The sequence below is a fragment of the Annulohypoxylon maeteangense genome, assembly GCF_022496945.1.
Source record: "Annulohypoxylon maeteangense strain CBS 123835 unplaced genomic scaffold GGS22scaffold_3, whole genome shotgun sequence".
Classification (NCBI taxonomy): Eukaryota; Fungi; Ascomycota; class Sordariomycetes; order Xylariales; family Hypoxylaceae; genus Annulohypoxylon; species Annulohypoxylon maeteangense.
The window spans coordinates 2729886-2748582 of record NW_025953250.1 but is presented as its reverse complement, the minus strand read 5'-3'; the positions used below and the strand labels follow the sequence as shown (position 1 = coordinate 2748582).

Below are 18697 nucleotides of genomic sequence, written 5' to 3'. Positions count from 1 at the left end.
TACTCGCTTTCGCTTAAGCTTTTCTGATACCTGGTACCTACTTCACGCGTTAGCGTGCTTGGGCGCTCAATTCCGCTGGTGCATATTAATATCACATAATTCGGTTCGTGCTACGAAGTACATCTTGACATCTACCTCAATTGAAGAACGATTTAGTCTAACAATCAAAGATGCGGCTTACATACTACCGAGAGGCCCAGGTGCATAGGTAATTAGATACGTACTAGGTACCTAGTGAAGATATCTGGAGCGGGCTCCCGAGTCCTGACAACTTGCTATAAACTCTTCATCGTTTGTTGTAAGTTGATGGGCGTAACCCAAACGGACCTCATACAAACATTAGGGGGATATGAATGATGGATATCAACAGCCTGGAAGTATATTATCTTGGTACATAATATTGCTAGGTACTACAGAGTACATACCTCGGTAGGTTGTATTCGATGTATTTGTATCGTACAATAACCGTAATGCGGGTCGATCTCCTCAAGTGCTACTAGGTACTGTATCCATGGATTGTAGGTACCTACCTAGGTAGGTACCAAGGTTAGTGGACCCAGATCACCCCGCGTTGCGGAACCGGCGACCGGCAGTTTGAATAGGTAGGTACCTATGCTAACAATTATTGCTTCTACACAATCAACAACAATCTTTTCTCCCGCTGTTCCGTCGCCTACATACCTACCCCTAGAGCCTACGTACGTCCTACTTGGCAACTATGCTTTCAATTACCAGTCTTAGCAGTCTCACGTTCATTCTCTGCATATCTTACTCCCAGAGCAACACTTAACGCATTTCATGATTCCCTGGGCTTCTTCGTAAACTGTTTCTCCTCCCGTTTTCAACTTCGCTCCCCTCGGCCAAGATGGGGTTTCGCAAAGGAATTTCTTCTATACTAGCAAAGTCGCCCTCCGATGCTGTTATCCTCTCTTCCTTGCGTACGCCCATCTGCCGCTCGTATCGCGGCCAGCTCAAGGACGCCTATCCCGAGGAATTACTCTCCATCGTACTACGTGCCACCCTCGACGCCAACCCGAACCTCCCGCCCGAAGCAATCGATGATGTCGCAGTCGGTGTCGTACTCTCAGAGCTTGGTGGCAGCAAGGCCGCCCGCACGGCCATGAACCACGTCGGTTTCCCCACCAGCACGTCTCTGTACACCGTCAATCGCGCTTGTAGCAGTAGTTTGCAGAGCATAGCGACTATCGCCGCGCAAATCCGCGACGAGATGATCGGTATTGGGATCGCGGCCGGCATGGAAAGCATGACGAGAAACTACGGTTCGAAGGCCATACCGGTAGACTTGTGGCCATCGCTGAAAGAAAGCGAGGTCAAGGATGCGAGGGACTGCATTATGCCGATGGGCCTGACGAGCGAGAACGTTGCGCAAAGGTACGGCGTCGGGCGCAAGGAGCAGGACGAATTTGCCGTCGAGTCCCACCGCAGAGCGGCAAGGGCGCAGGCCGAAGGCTTCTTCGACGGGGAGATTGTTCCCGTGCGAACGAGGTTCCAGGAGGTTGACAAGCAGGGGAACAAGGTCGGGGAGGAGAAGCAGATTGAGGTCACTAAAGACGATGGAATTAGGGCCAACGCGACGCTCGAGGGGCTTGCTAAGCTCAAGCCAGCCTTTAAAGAGGACGGCGCGAGCACAGCGGGGAATTCGAGTCAGGTAAGCGACGGGGCCGCTGCTACGTTGCTCATGAGACGGAGCACCGCGACCGAACTTGGGTTAACGTCGAGTATTATCGGGAAGTTCGTAGCTGCTACGACGGCGGGGTGTGCCCCGGATGAGATGGGCGTCGGGCCTGCGCTAGCCATCCCCAAGCTTCTAAACCAGCTCGGCATCGAGGCAAACGATGTAGATCGGTGGGAGATCAACGAAGCTTTCGCTAGCCAAGCTATCTATTGCGTGAGAGAGCTAGGACTAGAGAAGGGCTGGGAACAGGGTAAGATTAACCCCGATGGGGGCGCCATTGCGCTAGGGCACCCGCTCGGTGCTACGGGCGCGAGGATGACGAGCACGTTGCTCCACGGTCTACGGAGAAGCGACGGGGAAGTGGGTGTGGTGAGTATGTGTATTGGTACCGGGATGGGCATGGCTGGCTTGTTTATCAGAGAGTAGGTAGAATTGCATAGTATCTATGTGTCTGTGGTGATAATGATAAAAGGGCGTGTTTTTACGACGCATTCTTTGTTTCAGCGGTTTGGGCTACTGGTTTTCTCATCTAGAAAAGCATTTCTTAGACAAAGGCTTTCAGGACAAACAGGCATACAATACAATCATTGAGCCTACCCGCATTCAGACGAAACAGCTGTTGAGAATGCTTCCGGGTGGGAGAGGTCTCTGTTGTCGTTTGCTTTTTAGCATATGATGATGATTAAAATAGTCTCAAAACACAAGTCATGCCTCTTAATAATTAACAAATATATACGCCTAGGAACTTTTTAAAGATAGCAAGCCCCTGCGTTACGGACACGCCCTTTTGCATATTAATAGCATTTGGAGGTTCTAGGGCCCGGATAACAGAGGGGAAAGGATAAAGGAAATGTTGTTATTCCTCGTCCTCGCCGCCATCATCGTCTGGATCGTCGTCCTCGCCCTTGGGTTGCTTGGTGACGTTCAGCTGCTCCTTCGGACAACTCGCTGGGCTGTTACGTTATATATGACTTTGGTCGGCGGGCTTCTTTGTCACGTCTATCGCGAGGGGCTCGTCGCTCTCGACAAGAAAAATGCGATTGAAGATGCGCTTGCGGCCTGGGCATTTTGGTTCTTGGTATGTAATATCGACCTATCCCCCCCTCAAAAAAAAACTTGAATCCCCTAAGACTCTTTTCTATAGAAAAGATAGTTGACTCTCATTGTTGAAGTGGGTTGTGATCAGCACTTCCTTTTGGCCTTTCTTAATACCACCAGTCCTTGGTATGGTAGTAGCATTAAAGGAGCCTTGGATACGAGAGATCCTTGATTATGGGTTAATTAAATTGGGTTGGGTGGAATGGGTATATAATCCTCTGTGGCACCTAGCCAAGGTCTGCTGGCAGTTATGGGTGGCGATAGGTGAAAGACAACAGCAAATATATGTGTAGGCGTCGCTTAGAGGTGACTTGATTCTATGTTACAATATATACTAGGTATTTAAAGGAACACCTACTTAGATTCTTTGAAACCAAACACTAACCTACCAATTAGGCTCCTCCGTAACGTGATGCGAACAATAGAAAACGAGGACATATCTTGCTGAGCTCGAAAGGAATGGCATCCCCCTTTCATGGTGCACATAGGAATATGATACAATGACCCCTAGTTGGCTAGCGGATACAGCACACGAGATGCTACGTCACGTAGGTAGGCATAGTGAGGTATGGGAAGTATCGTTCATCCCTTATTCACGTTTGGTCTCATGAAAGTTACCTACCTACTAGGTAGGTACTTAACCCCTGACACCGGAGGCAACGAGTGATTTGATTAATATTTGATTTAACGGGAGAAAAAAAAGTTGGTCTTAGAAATTACTCCTAGTAGTAAGATATCCTTCTGGCCAAGAGAGAATCTTCTTAAGGATAGCTACCTAGTGAATTAGTTATTCTTATCAGCATGGTTTAGAATTTGATATTTGCTCGGGCAAGAAAAACCTTTCACCAAATCTTCTATACTAGGTATCCAGTCAAGTAAATAAAGTATCGCCATCGTCCATTGTCATAGACTCGTCATCATCCAACTCTATATCGTCTTCTTTTGTCTGGTAGTATGTAGTTGGAAGCACTACATCCTCGGCATTCATCCGGCCATTAGTAAATGTCTCGGGAGCCTTCCATTCGAGGTCCCACTGAAGTACGATGTTGCGGACGTATTGTTGGAGCTCGGCTTTTTTCATAAGTGCCCCATTCCCTGCGTCATGCTGAGGAGATATATTGTCCAGGAACGCATGAATATGAGCCTCTATTTGATTCACTGCCAAGGCAGATATGTTATCCAACCTCCCGGAGAACTTACCGAAGCTCTTCCTGAGCCGGTCAGCCAATGTCGTGAAGGCGGTATTATACATTTCCCAGCTGTTCTTCGATGCAAACTCTGCAATCACATGCTTTCGCCTCGCTAAGGACCCTAAACCTGGTAAGCGGCTTAGTAAACCTTTCTCTTTTACAGAAAGGGGATATCTTGAGACACCTACCACACTCTTCCGAAGCATCCCGGAAGGCAGGTTTCCATGTCATCTGGATCATGTTTACGGTTTCAGGGTGCACGTGGGATGCATTCTTAGAAATTGCCACTAGCGCCTGTCGGACTTGATCGCTGATGTTCGATTTGATGGGATCAAGACTATGAATCACGTCGTCTAGGAAAGGTAGAAGTTGAGGGAGAGTTTCCTGGACATGAATTCGTAATCGCGTAAGAAAGTTCTCCCAGATGGCATCGATGGCATTAAAAGCCTCGTTTCCAAGGTTAAGGATATCATGATTCAGAGCATTGTTCCAATCTTGGACAATTGTCTCTAGGAGCACATCTGAGCTAATACATACACGGTAAGCAATTCATCGTGAAGGCTAGGCAATCAAAGGATGCTTCTCTTACACGTCTTGCATCCAGTAATACTCCATGCGATCGCGGCCCGATCTACTTGTAAACCTACCACCATTGCGACGAATGTTCGCTTGGTAGGTATTCCAATGAATCTTTGCTGGTGAAGCATCATCTCCGGGGTGCTTGTAAGACCAGCCTCGCACGATCTTAATACAGCGCCGGACGCAATCACCTATGGTTCCTTTCTTGTCTTGAAGCGGATTCTTCTTTTGGACGGTCTGGTTGAATTTCTCCCAGTACTCGTCAAGCTCCTATACTGTCACTATTAATATGTGGCAAGGGACGGCTAGATAGGTACGCAGGCTAGGAAGGGAGACAAACCTTCTTTATATGATCATGGGCATTTGACATGATCTCTTTCTCGGCTAATTCTTTGCTAATAAATAATCGACTCTGGCTCCCCCCTTCCTTAGACCATGTTTGGATCATATTGAAGAGATTGATGAGGTCACAGAGGAGACTATCGGCATGGGCCTCCCTTTCCGGGATCGTTGAATGAGATATCCACTCCTTGAGGTTGGGGATTCCCGAGTATTGGCGACTTGGAAACCCGGTTAGGATTTCTTCTTCATCGGAACACTGCCAGTATGCTTTGGAACTGATCGGACATATGGACACCTGACCGTCGTATGTGACTCTCATTTCGTCACCACGATTAGAAGCCAATAGAGCTTGACGGGTCTGGAAATCTTGTTGAATTCGTTCCGTCAAAATCCTGTTTCTTTCTTTCACACAGAGAAATATTATATTCCCCTCGACATCCTTGATACTTTTCTCCAGGCCGTAAATTACCTCTTTCAGTCTCGTGAGAGCCAATTTTTGCTCCGTTACGGCGGTTATGGCGCTGGTCCGTTTCGATTTCAGTGAAGCTACCTTTCGAGATGAAATTTTGGACTCTATGTGGAATTGTTAGCTCCTAACTACCTAGGTACCTACCTAGTAGATTAGGTATGTATAACCAATATCTATAGGTGAACGTAGGTAGGGTACGAAATTACCTTTGGTAGGTCCCTTTATCTTTTTGAGTTTACTGGTAACACCTTGTAATTCTGCTTTGAGCTTCGATAATTTACTTGTCACTTTCCTTTTTTCAGTTTCGGCCTTCGCCCTCTGTGACTTGAGTTCCTGCTCTCGTTTGATAAGCTGCTGCAGCTCTTTGTTGGACTTTGCCCATTCTTTTTTGAAATCAGACCTCCGCTCAATTTCGTCAATTTGAGAGACAACGACGCAGTAACCGCGCTTATGGAACTTGCCATCAAGTTTCATTCGAAGTTCCTGATGATCAGATAACAGTTTGACTGAGGTAGAATCATCCGCCGCTCGACGTGCAGGGGATACAATAAGAGTAGCAGCCAATTGTGGGAAGTATCGTTCGGCGACTGCAGCACGACTCTCAACCGAGTCAGCCAGGCCAGGCAAATCAACGAGCACTACACCATTACGAAGGATATCAGACTTCACTAGAATCTCTACCCCGTCCACAAGGGGCCAAGCTGGGAAATTAAGGCCATGGTCGCCGTGCTTCGCACTGGTGGAATCCATGTAGTGTCTGACCGTGTCAGAAAATTCATCTGGTTTGCTACCGTGGAAGCATTTTGTCGTCCCTAAGACCCGATCAACGTCTACATTACGGGCGAGGAGATCATCAGTTGTCATTCCCTTGATCTCATCATCCCGGAGACCAAACACGGTCTTGACCAACTCAAGGCTTGGCTTGACGATGGAATTGATGAGTCGGAGGGCGTCGAGATCCTCGTCTGACTTTGAAAGAATATCATGAAGTTCGTTTCTGCCCTTTAGGTCTTCGAAAAGCTGGTCTAGTTGCTTCACTAAGTCTTCTCGCTTGCGAAAGGTGACGAGTGCTCGGAATTTGAACTCAGGTCTGATATCGCTGTTATAAGCAATCTTGCACTAAAGCAACAGGAATTAGTAAACCTCTCTTTAGGAAATGATTATAGCATGTCCCAGAAAAAATGGCCATTTCATCATCTCAATTTGGAGGGTTTCGCTCCTGAAGCAAGTCAAAGAAAGAATAAGAAAAAATATTGGTGTCGCGTACTGGTACAGCTGTGGCTGCTTCTGCATTGTCGGTAGGCAACAACTCACGATAGCCCAGAAGCGCGTTTAGGGCAGATGTCTTGCCACTCCCAGTAGATCCGGCAACACCGACAGTGACTTGAAAATCTTGGCGACGTTTTATGAGGTTTCCTGACAATGATATCAGTTTCAGTATCTAAAACATCACGAAATACGTACTATAGTTGGTAATCCATCCCTCGATGACCTTGTGTCCTGGCACGATTGAATCCGGTTCGTGATTCACGTTCCTACTGCCAAAGGAATCTTTTTCAAATCTCACTATAAGTTGCTCGCAATACCTAATACCTACCTCGAGAGCGTTTTCCTTTATCTTAATTCTCCTCTGGTCGTCAAAGCCACTACATGAGTTCCACGTGAATGATGACAATTCTTGAGGTTGTTCCATGGCGCTTCTTGGGGATATCGGGATGTGGATACTCATTCGGATGGGAGTTAGGGGGGTTTCCTATGAAAAGCTCCTAGTCTTCACGCAGACGCTTTAAAGAACCGACATATCAGCGTCAGGAAAAGGAGAATATATACCTAACACCCTTAAACTTCTTTACCTGGGTACCCATATACTAAAGGTATGTATGCACAGTTTTCGGGGTAATCCCCCCCCCCACGGGTCAGACCAGTTGGGAAATGTGATGATATTTTCAGCGTAGCAGTGATACCTAGTAGTTATAGTAAGTAAAGCAGGGAGTAAAAAAAGGAAAAAAAAACACGTTGCAGTTAATTACGTTAGTTAATAAGAGTTAAATAAATATACTATAATAGCATTTTATTTATTTATTATTATTTACTTGCTGTTATTAAGTACTTGTATATATAAAACTTTTAGATACTAAGGAATAACGAGGTTGATTAGCGTACGTATCGTCAATATACCCAATCATATATATCCTTAACGTGAACAATAAAATGAGGGGTATTAATACAGTAAGAAGGCGCATTTGAAAAGCAATCATAAACTCAAGGACCGCCAGCGATCCTTCATTTTCCATGCATTTCTTCCACAACTCACCAGGTTGCCATTCTCGGTGATGTTGTAAGTTATGCTGAGCACAATAATCACAGAAATATATATCATGGCTATCTTCATAAGAGCTTGTCCAAGAAGTTGAAGGCGGGGTAGAGTAATTGGTGATTCTTTCAATGTCGACTAAGTGATCCTCGTTGATCGATAGTTCCGGCGGTGGCGGTTCAAACGTAACGGAGACTGTTGGCTTTGCTTTTAGCTTAGCAGTGTGATAGCTTACGCCATCTGCAAATGTTAAGAGTGGGGTTCGGTGACTAGGCGGCATGATTGAGATATCCCTCTAACCTGGCGACAAGTCGATAGAACAGCCTGTTGAAATGGTACAGAAAATATGAGACGTTACTGTCCTTATGTAAAAGATAATTCGTGGATACATTACACTTCATTATCCGTATTATGAGCACAATGAAAACTACAATGCCTTGTTTTGAAGATGAAGTCGGAAAGATGTTGAGTAAAAAAATGTATAAAGGAGGCTTTTAATAAGCATGAAAGAAATACGCTGTATACAATATGAATATTTAGGTAATTTACGTTTCTTTATGGTAACTGTTTTAGCCACACACTAGGTAATTACATAGGTACAGTACCTACCTACCTACCTAGTATGTAAATAAGTACATACCTACACAACCTTGAAGTAGGAAACCTGTACGTACCTAATAAGTAATTAAAATGAATCAGTTATGACGTAAGTACTATGAATAATGGTGAATCTTTGACCCTAAACACCTTTTAATAATCTTCCAAGCCTGTTTATCATCTTCTACTTGCCTCCCAGGGTTCTCAAGCGCCTCATTAAAAGCGCCACTCCGCGATTTCTCCTCAAGCTGAAGAACAAAATCACTCGCCCGTGCAGCACTACTAAGTTGTGGGGCTCGGAGACTACGATCTAAAAATCGCCAAGCCAGATCTACTAATTTAGCCTCATCGGCGGGGTGATCCTTGAAATTACAGAAGCGTCGCAGGTAAGCGACCCAGTCCTCGAAGCTGCGACCACTGGCTAGATCCGCGACTGTGTAGTAACAGGGGTCTTCGCCCACCGTGTCGTTGATCCTTACCTCTTCTTGAAGCCAGGCTTTTACACCCGGTTCGCTTTCGATCTGTATTGTATGGTTTTCTTGGGGTTCCTGGCCATTGTGCTCTTGGCGGTGTTGTCTTCGCCATTGTCTATCGACAAGGTATAAGCGCTTCCATGCGTTTTCACTCAGTATTTTTAAGTTCTCTATCTCCTCGTAATGAGAAAGGAAACGATCCTGTTCAGATGTTTTGGTGCTACTAGCGACAGTCGCGTCAAGGGTCTGTCGAATGCCCTCTTTGGTGACCTTTCCCGCGCGGCGCTCTAATTTTAAGATGAACTGCAACATCCTTGTCAGATTCTTTTGGGTGGTGAAGAGAGCATCGGCAGTCTGTCGCTGTAGGTATTGCTCGTTAGTCAATCCGACTGGATCCTGGGCGGACGTTCCCGCCTTTTCCGTTTCGTCGCTCCCGGATTCACTCACGACATCGTGCGCGATTACCGGGATTTCATCTCCTTGGGCATTTTTCTTATTTAAAGTAGGATGATTCGGTTCATCATAGAATGAAAGCCGTTCTTCACTCATAAATATCTCAGAATGTGTTGGGCCGTCTCCCCAAACGCAGACATCGTCTTCTAGCCCGTCGTCAGACAGACAATAGGCTTGAGAAAGGTATGGCCTAACGTTGTAAACATAGTTTCCTTCACTATAACCACTAGCCATATTGTTCGAAGTTCTACCGAAATATCGTATTGAAAAAGCTCGTAGAAAAATTGCGAACCGTAGAAGTGGACGGAATTTCCGCTCGCGTAAGTGTAGGGTATGGTCGATACCTATATTATATTCGTTTCCAAAGAGCGCTCTTTGTTGATGACCGAAACTGATATATGGTTTCAGCTGTGAATCTATACAATGCTATTCAAAGAAAGAAACCCGCTTTATTGATTTCCCCTAGTTCTCCAACGAGATAGAAGCACCAATGGCATCACTTGACCTTACTTTGGAGGGTGGCTCAAGACGCACAATAGTATTGATATTATAAGGTGAATGAATACATGCCCCATTGCCCCAGTCATCTTGATCCCTAGGGAACTGATAATAAGCCCGGTGACCCCTTTATGACAACCCAATAATCCATCCGTCGCCTTCGGGTTCTCCTGCTGGATCATTACCACCCCACATTACCACACTCCGACCATCAGCAGTCACATCGTAACCGAACGAACTTCGTGGTCCGGGATGTACCTTGCCCTCGTGTTGTTGGAGATCACCTGGTGGCTGTACCTCCACCTCAGCCCAACTCAAGCCGCCCGTATCAACACCGAACTTCGAGCGAATCTGGTCCTTAATCTTGGCAGGCCTGATCGCGTCCATCACACTGGATCTCCGTCGGATTTTCGAGTCGCCGGATGGGAGTTGGAAAGTCCACAAGTCACTCCATAGGGATATGTCGCCGCGCTCAGTCGTGCCCGTACGATTTCCGAAGAAATAGAGGAGATACTTTCGACCGTAGCCGGTTGTAACAGGTATCAACCCACCATTCGATCTTTGTCGAGGCCCAGGTGTCAGAGGGTTCGTAGGGAAGGAGATGGTTTTCCATGACGGCGGATTCTCGGCATACAAATCAACCTCCAGACGATGGACCTCGCTACTTAGACCACCAGAGCTAGAGATTCCATATACTGTATCCCCTACAAGTGCAGCGCTTGATATGACAGTAGGAGCGTGTGGTAGTTGATTCCAGGTTTTGGCAGAGGAATTGAAATGCCAGACATCCGCAAGAGGTCCACCTGCAGAGTCGTTTCCGCCTAGTAGGATGAGGTTTCCGTCATGTGCAAACAAGCTTGCGTTACTTCGTGGAGGGGGCACCCTCTCAGGATGGGCAACATTCTCGACGCTTTCCCAGTAAAAGTTCTCGGTATCATATAACCAAACTCTGGCTCCCTCATCCAAAACGTTACCGGTTTCGTCACAACCTCCATATATAGCAAGATGGGTATTCACGGCGCAAGCTGAATGGTTTGTTCGTGGCCAAGGTACCAGACCATCTTGTTCAGCGGCAATAGCTGGTAGCATCTGATAGTCAGGGGTAGAAGTACTTGCAGCTGGCAAGGCTAAAGAATGGATATCGTTAGTGGCAAGCACACCTTGGCTCGTTCGGCCACCAAAAATGTAAGCCTTGTCGCCCAGAATGGTGAGTGTGTGGTAGGATCTGATAAGCGAAGACGACGAGGTATGGTCTGACGTAGAGCCCATCTGCGTGAATGTAGCCCTGAGAGGCATGGTTGGTTTCGTCACGGCGTGACCGGCTGCCCCGGCATAGACACCCGTGGAGACGACCTCCTCGGCCGCCACTGCACCTGCTGCGATTTCTGCCATCGTCTTGCCTTCTTCTTTCTTGACTTCTTCGATCGAAGTTCTCAAAGCTAGTATATGTTAGGACCTATATTGATTCACTGAAACAAATAACTAAACCACCTAGGTAGTTGAATAATAGTAAAAAATAAAATAAAAAAATGATTTGGAGTCATGTCGTTAAAGTTAGACGAGAGGTGTTTGAAGATGATGACGTATTATCGATCATCTGAATATCGCATAATACTTAAATACCTACATGTGAGTAGTGACGCAATATTCAACCCATAATTGCCTGTTGGGGAAATCCGTCCACAGTATCGAGTTATTTGCCTAATCTAGGCTAGTTCCATGGAATTTGGTTAAAAGAAACACACGAATACGTATCTTCAATGATCGTGATGGTACCTGCCGAGGTACTTGATCTTGGATAGTAGATTCTCGCTGTCGAATGATAAGTACCTAGTATTCCGCTTGCAGTCTTGATCGTAGCCCATGCTACCATGGAATCGACCTGGCAGCCGGGCAGATAGGTCCATACTTAACGCGCATGGCCATTCCGGGACCTGCATTAGCGATGTCTCAAGGGACGGAAAGCTGCAGCAGTACATCTCCAATCAAGTATGCCAGCCCTGGAGGTGCGAGTAACATTGTACGGCGTACGCGGTCAATGACGATCATATCGAAAAGGGAATGCCAAGATACCTACGTAGGTATTCAGGTAGTCAGGACTATCAGGCTGTCAGGTCGGTAGAATTTACAAGACATAATCAACTTTTAAGGCTCCAACAAATTAGTTCCTGATATTACCTAGCTACCTAGGAGCTCAGCAGCGGCCTGGGAGATTTTCCTCGTTGTGGCGATCACGATTCTTGGGATGAGAAATTGAGAATAAGAACCGTTACATAATACATACATCATGTGGTTGGGGTGATAAGTACATATATGTAGGTATCGTTTACATATCAAATTCGGAATAACGTTCCCCCTCTTCTGTACATACCTAGGTAGGTATTTTAGCCTTTAGGCTCCGTCACGTGACTTGTACCTGCCACAAATACCACATTCACAACTAGACTAGGCCGCGATCGTAGATAAATCAACTATAGTCTAAGGACACACAAAATTAGGAGGAATCGCGGGTAATCCCATGGGGTCTTCCGACGAGGAGAATGCGCGTCTGGCGCATCCCGAGTTTTGGGATCAGCGCTACGGTCAAGCCAACGGCGACCGGCCAACTCACGAGTGGTTTCGAACTTTCGGTGATCTCGACTCGTTCTTCAACATCAGACTCTTTAAAAATCGGAACCCAGACTCAAAGCCAAAGATATTACATCTGGGGTCAGGAGATAGTGTATGTCTTCTTAAATAATGGAGATCAATCGATGAATATGAAGAAGAGCCCCTGGATATGTTTGGCTGACATCTTTGACTCTTTAACAGGATGTTCCGGTGGGGCTCTATGAAAGGGGCTACAAGAATCAGCTATGTGTTGACTTTTCCTCGACCGTCGTGGGTATTATGTCTAAGAGACATTCAAGTATGGAAGGCATTGAATGGAAATATGCGGATGTCCGTCGTATGGACGACCTGCCTGACAAGTCCGTAGACATTGCCTTCGATAAGGGAACGTTGGATGCTATGATTTATGGTAGCCCGTGGTGCCCACCAGACGATGTGAAGGACAACACTAGCCAATATATTCGCGAGGTGAGTCTTATTGTGGATGGCCGCTTCGAATCCACTCTACAAGACCTGTCTTCTCATATGCTGGCTATTTCAAATAGCCCCTTCTCAAATCCGCGACCAATGAAAGACGTTACTAATAATGTGTAGGTCAGCCGAGTGCTTAAGGATGATGGCGTATTTCTTTACGTAACGTACCGGCAGCCACACTTTATAAGACCTCTTCTGAACTGTAAGGGAACCGATTGGGATATCGAACTGGATATTCTGGGTGATGGCACTAGCTCCTTTTCTTACCATGGATTCGTCTTGAGGAAGAAACCATGACGGATTCTACCAAAGCACCAATGATCAATCCAAGCACCGTATCCAAGCCGAATAACTTTGATATCACAGATTTCTTAAGATTCACGGCACCTCGCCCCCGCCTCCATACCGGAGAGGTTTTATGGACGACCCAGTTGTACTGGCAGCACAGGAAACGTTCGCTAGAGTCACCCAATACCAACTAACTCATAATAGCCTATCTAAATTATTCCTGCTAGTCTCCCGAATGAAAGACGACCGGTTATAATTGCCCTAGAAGTTGATTCTCTATATGTATGTCCCCTTAAATTCGCCCGTCCTAACCCCTACCACCACCCATATTATAGCCGTGAAACCCATTTTTGGACTGTTGAAGTAACCAAGCATGCGCCGCTAAGCCTTTCCCAATGATATTCAACGTTACCAATCCAGGACTCAAATGTCATATACATGCTTAAGGCTCGCCCCAAATTTCATCAGCAATCTGCCTAACTAATGATAGCTTCTTCTTTTCGTCCTCCACTGTTAGGGGATATCCACTCTCATGGGTGCTGAAACCGCACTGGGGACTGATGTAGATTCTTTTCAGCGCTTCTTCGCGGGATTGGCCGCTTCCCTCCGCAACAAATTCCGCCGCCTTATATATACGCTCCTTCGTGGGCTCCTTGCCCTCCAGCTGCGGTAATTTTGTGCTAATGACGCCGACAACGACGTTCTTGTTCTTGGGAAGGTACTTAAGGGGCTCAAACCCGCCCGAGCGCTCAGTATCGTATTCGAGATAGAAGGTGTTGACGTCAAGCTCTTCGAAGAGCTTTTTAGCGATGATGTCGTAGGCCCCGGTAGCAAAATGCCTACCCCCTATGAAGTTTCCCCTGCATAGATGGATGCCAGAGTGGAAGTCCGCTGGTAAACCGCGTATCGAGTCGTTGTACAGCTTAATATAGGCATCCAAGAGGTCTTCCCAGGTTCCAATATTATCATTGTCCTCCTCCCATCCTTTCCGGAAGTCCTGAGAGCAAAAGTCTGTTTCTGATGTTACAAGCTGTGGCAATAGCCATGTTTGAAAGAAATAGACTTACAGGCCATTCCCGGGTCGTCAAATTGGACATTTCGCAGCCCAGCCTTGTATAGGTGCTGTAGTTCGGCATGGTAGACCTTGGCTACGTCCGCAAAGTATTCGGCATCGTTGGCGTAGGCATCCTTAGTGTAGGCACGTCCTTGCTTGTACCTCATGTGGAACCATGATGGCGCAATCATGGTGAGTTTGATATTGCCCCATTCACTTTCGGGAACAAATGCCTGAACAGCCCGAAGTTCGTCTAAGTTAGAAATCGACTTGCTAGGGTCGTGCGATAGCTTGCTTCCGGCAATGACAGATTCCCCAGGGAAAACCTTCCTATCCTTCTCGATCAAGCTCACGACATCAGGGTGGTATAACCGAAACATGCTAGCCTCGGCATCTTGCAAGCCAATAGTGCCTACGATCTCATCCCAGAAGAGACCCCAGAACCGAGTGCGGTTATACTCGCCCGAGTTAATAGCCTTAAGACCCAATTCCTGTTGCAGTTTGACAACTTCACCGATGGCCTTTTTCTCGACAGCTGGTAGTCCAGCCTCCTCCGCAGATATGCCCTTATCCCGAATAGCAGCACGCACTTCGAGTAATTCATCAGGTCTCAGCAGCGAGCCCAAGTGCTCGGCGCGAAACGGAGGCGCCATTGTTATTCAGTGAAAGAGTATGAGAGCCTCGACGTCTTTTCCTTTTTTTTTATTAACTCACTTGAAAAATTTTACGTACCCTTAGCGCGTAACGTAGAAATGCGAAATAGGGGTAAGGTAGCCTTTGCTTCCGTAGGTTGATAGCAACACAACTCTGCGTCTATGACAGTCAAACACGCGCGAAGAAATTAGAAACCTTTTTCATATAGAGCTGGAAGGAAGGCTTTGGAAATATCCACGCGTAAGGTATTAGGTATTAGGTAGTCCTTCGGTCGTAGCCTACATCCCAGGTAATTACAGGCTTAAGAATCCTCCTAATGGTCTCTAGCGGGGACCAGTGCGGGGGAAGATGGTGAGATGTCGTGGACTATTATCATGTAGCGCATGGACGAGGGCAAAGGGAGAAACTAACTGAATTGGGGATACTTAGAGGATGTTAGTACATACCTGCTAGGTACCTACTCGATGGGAATAAACACGGGGTTACTCGAGGGCCCACACTGGTTCTAATCAACGTACGAGGAGACCTGTAAAAGCATCAAACCTTGCACGTATCTAGGATATCTCGTCGAAAACGTGATGCAGATTGAGACTTTGATGTCGTGAGGGCCCTAGCGCGACATAGATCCAACACAAGATAACATCTAGGGTAAAAATAATGCGATTGAATTCGACCTCTGCTTGTTAAGAACCTTGGAAGTCATTTAAGTAAGTACCTAGAGAATTATGTACCTAGTTTTCAGTTCTTTTTTCTTGTACGGTGGAAAAAAGATATATGGCTTCACAATTTCAGACCAGACAACTAAATCTAGCTAGGTGCTTTCAAAGCACATGCCGCTTCTAATAAATAGGTACCTAAGTAGGTATTGAAAGCGAAATTCGCGACGTGTGGTAAGTAAGATGTTTCGCATTATCATAGTACAACAGGAACCAGTCGATTCATACCTAATAACCAACATATTTACCTAGTTAGAGTGGGTAAATTCGATCACAGCAGACTAGTACTAGGTAGAGTAGGTAATTATAGCAAGGCACTGTGACAACACAAGAACTCACAACGCGGACATACTCATTAGACGAACGGTCCACATGGTATAGGCACTTGGAAAATCAATTGAGCAACGACCAAGATCTTTAAATTTACAAGCTGTCATGAACATAAATGGTATATACCCAAGCTATGATAACACGCCCAACGCTTGCTTGTCAATGAAACATTACAGATTATAAGACCTCCAATCCATGCATGCAAATCTCCTCAACATCACTACACTAATCCTCCTCATTCACTCCTCCTTAGATGAGGGCAGCAACGGCACCGACAAGGGCGAACAGGCCAGCGACACCACTTCCGAGCTTGGCAGCACCGGCAGTGGCGATCGGGGTCTCACCAGCAGGGTAGCTGGGAGTGCTGGGGTAGCTGGCACTAGCACTGGGCTGGCGGGTGGCCAGGGTGGTGCAAGGGGTGCTAGTCGGGTAAGGGGGGATCTCGGTAGGGTAGGCCGGGGCGGTAGTGCCGGCAACGGGGTAGCTACCGGTAGGACCGACGGGGACGCCGCCAGCAGGGTAGCTAGGAACAGAGCCAGCAGGAGAGCTGGGGGTGCTAGCAGGAACGCTGGCGGAGGGAACACCACCGGCAGGGTAGCTGGCAGTGGCGCTGCCGACAGGGAGAGTCTCGGAAGCACCCGGGGCCGAAGGAACCGGGGCAGAGGGGTAGCTTCCAACAGGGACACTGGCAGAAGGAGTGCCAGCGGGAACGCTCACACTAGCGGAAGGGTAGCCACCGGCAGGGACGGTCTCGCTGGCAGAGAGAACCTCACCAGTAGGGTAGCCGGCGGGAGGGGCCTCAATGTAAGAGGAGCCACGGGCAGGGATGCTGTTGCTGGGAGCACCAACGGGGTAAGAACCGGTAGGCTTGCCAGCAGGAGTGGTGCTAGCAGCGGGCTTGCCACCGGTGGGGTAAGGAGCAGTGGGAACGTTGCTGGGAGGAGTGAAGGTCGAGACACCAGAGCAAGGCACAAGAGTGACAGACTCCTTGGTGACGGTCACAGGGGTGGCAGGCTTGGTGTGAGTGGCCTTAGGAGGAGCAGTGATGGGGGCAGTCTGGGTGGCAGGGCAGACAGTCGTGTAGACAGTGGTGTGGACCAGGGTAGCGGTGGTCGCGTAGCCAGCAGGGCAGTTGGGAACGTTGGCGGCGCACTGGGTGACGGTGAAAGTCTGGGTGTTGGTCACAGTCGAGGTGGTAGAAGCACCACCGTTAGGAGCCGGGGTGGTGACAGCAGCGGTACCAGAGGTGACTGCAGGGACGGTCTGGGAAAGGTAACCAGAGCCGGAGCCGGAGCCAGGGAGAGAGCCAGGGAGAGTTGCAGAGCCGGTAGGGAGAGAGCCAGGAAGGCTAGCGGTAGGGACACCACCGGCGGGGACGCTGGCAGTGATAGCCGGGATCGAAGCAGTGTACGACGGGTGCTCGCAAAGGGTGGTCGTGGGGTAGCTCAGGAGAGCGGTGGACAGAGTCGGGGCAAGGTGAAGCGAGAGGAGATCCTCAACAGCGACATCGAGCTCAACGGCAGCACCGATGTTGAGACCGTACGACTCCTTGGAAAGAGGGCACGACGGGGTGGCGCAGAAGAAACCGACGTACTCGAGCAAGTTGGCGAAGACGGCAACCTCGAGACCAGCACCGATCTCGGGGAGGTCGAGGATGGGGACGATGTCATCAACGTCAACCTCAGCAGCGACGCCGAGCTCGACGCGGAGACGAAGGTCAGCCAATAGCTTGGTGCAACCAATACGGACTTCCACGGGCAAGACCTGGACGGAGAGGCCGGAGAAGGCAGCGTCCAGGATCTTTCCAGCCAAGATATCAGTCTCGATATGGGCTTCGTCAACAAGCTTCACGTCAATACCGGCGGACAGGTCAATGGCGGTCTCGACACCGATGACGAGATCCAGAGAGATCAAGGCGTCAACCTTGAGACCAGGAAGGGGAAGGGAGATCGGGGCGGGGGGAGTGAACAGGTTCACTGCGATGACAGCGGCGGCACCGATCTCGATGTCCAAGTCAAGCTTGGCCTCGATGTCAGTCAAGGACAGGCTGAGAGCCGGGACGACGTTTTCGAGGTTGATGCTGGCGTTGATGTTACCCTTGGTGTAGCAGGTGTCACAGATAATGGCAACCTCTACATCAGCAGCGGCGCCCAGGACAGGGGGGACTGCCACGTTGGCCAAGACACCAGCAGCGAGAGTTGTGCCACTCAGGTCAACGCCTAGGTCGACGTTGGCAGAGATGGGCTGGCTGAGGTCCTTGGGAAGGTCGAGGTTAAGGAGATCTCGTTCGGAGACCGGCGCGGTGGCGCTGGCGAGCGAGGCCGCCATGGCCACGGCCGCGGAGCCGTGGGTTGAGAAACGCATTTTTTCTAGGGAAGCGCAGAAACGGCAAACACTAAAGAGTGGACTGGAATAATAGTATTCCAAAAAGAGAGCGTGAAGATGCCGGAAAGCACAAACGAATGACTGTCTTGGGCCGAAGCTTGATGGGAGTGAGGAAAGAAAGAAAAACCGATGGTAAGGACGGCACCGGCTGTCTTTTCTATTCTTTCGACTGAAATTACCATCACTTCACCGACCAAGGGGAACTCATGGCTACCCGGCCACCCGTGATTAGCCATGACTGACATTGACTGTTCATTCGCAGCCTTCCTGCCCCGGCGACTAAAGCGGTCAGGTCCTGTTGACCTAATTCAGATCGTCCATTATGGCAGAGGTTCATGGCCTAGCCAATACTTCCTCAGCATCGAATTCCCTGAAAGAGTGGTCCGAGAGCCTACATAGTTGCTGTCCCACTCGCGAGCCTCTCCTCGTCGCCTCTGAACATATCTGTTTGTGGATCCGCCAAGGGAGACAGACTAA

General features: G+C 48.2%; 7 protein-coding genes across 7 annotated transcripts; 2 read left to right on the top strand and 5 right to left on the bottom strand.

Annotated features, from left to right (window-relative positions):
• The first annotated feature begins 624 nt into the window (after positions 1-624).
• Positions 625-2433, top strand: GGS22DRAFT_156088 (thiolase). Its single transcript, XM_047960315.1, has one exon. The coding sequence runs from the start codon at positions 866-868 to the stop codon at positions 2120-2122; it is 1257 nt and encodes a 418-aa protein (XP_047822357.1). The 5' UTR covers positions 625-865; the 3' UTR covers positions 2123-2433.
• A 1226-nt stretch (positions 2434-3659) lies between these two features.
• On the bottom strand, positions 3660-7968 carry GGS22DRAFT_198232 (uncharacterized protein; the record flags this gene model as incomplete). Its single annotated transcript, XM_047966111.1, has 7 exons — positions 3660-4105; positions 4173-4510; positions 4574-4833; positions 4904-5478; positions 5581-6493; positions 6642-6790; positions 7689-7968. 7 exons carry the CDS (start codon positions 7966-7968, stop codon positions 3666-3668), a joined length of 2955 nt encoding a protein of 984 aa, XP_047822356.1. The 3' UTR covers positions 3660-3665.
• Positions 7969-8401: 433 nt separating this feature from the next.
• GGS22DRAFT_198230 (uncharacterized protein) lies at positions 8402-9445 on the bottom strand (the record flags this gene model as incomplete). The annotated part of the gene is made up of 1 exon (XM_047966110.1): positions 8402-9445. One exon carries the CDS (start codon positions 9443-9445, stop codon positions 8402-8404), a length of 1044 nt encoding a protein of 347 aa, XP_047822355.1.
• A 209-nt stretch (positions 9446-9654) lies between these two features.
• On the bottom strand, positions 9655-11269 carry GGS22DRAFT_156087 (uncharacterized protein). Its single transcript, XM_047960314.1, has one exon. The coding sequence runs from the start codon at positions 11099-11101 to the stop codon at positions 9839-9841; it is 1263 nt and encodes a 420-aa protein (XP_047822354.1). The 5' UTR covers positions 11102-11269; the 3' UTR covers positions 9655-9838.
• An 874-nt stretch (positions 11270-12143) lies between these two features.
• Positions 12144-13258, top strand: GGS22DRAFT_156084 (S-adenosyl-L-methionine-dependent methyltransferase). Its single transcript, XM_047960313.1, has 3 exons — positions 12144-12431; positions 12521-12787; positions 12914-13258. The coding sequence occupies exons 1-3, from the start codon at positions 12228-12230 to the stop codon at positions 13088-13090; spliced, it is 648 nt and encodes a 215-aa protein (XP_047822353.1). The 5' UTR covers positions 12144-12227; the 3' UTR covers positions 13091-13258.
• Positions 13259-13399: 141 nt separating this feature from the next.
• On the bottom strand, positions 13400-15166 carry GGS22DRAFT_98387 (UROD/MetE-like protein). The gene is made up of 2 exons (XM_047968611.1): positions 14149-15166; positions 13400-14092 (listed from the first exon to the last, which is right to left on the bottom strand). The coding sequence occupies exons 1-2, from the start codon at positions 14786-14788 to the stop codon at positions 13524-13526; spliced, it is 1209 nt and encodes a 402-aa protein (XP_047822352.1). The 5' UTR covers positions 14789-15166; the 3' UTR covers positions 13400-13523.
• A 1003-nt stretch (positions 15167-16169) lies between these two features.
• On the bottom strand, positions 16170-18370 carry GGS22DRAFT_98239 (uncharacterized protein). The gene is made up of 2 exons (XM_047968610.1): positions 17213-18370; positions 16170-16433 (listed from the first exon to the last, which is right to left on the bottom strand). Exons 1-2 carry the CDS (start codon positions 18197-18199, stop codon positions 16392-16394), a joined length of 1029 nt encoding a protein of 342 aa, XP_047822351.1. The 5' UTR covers positions 18200-18370; the 3' UTR covers positions 16170-16391.
• Between the last annotated feature and the right edge of the window lie 327 nt (positions 18371-18697).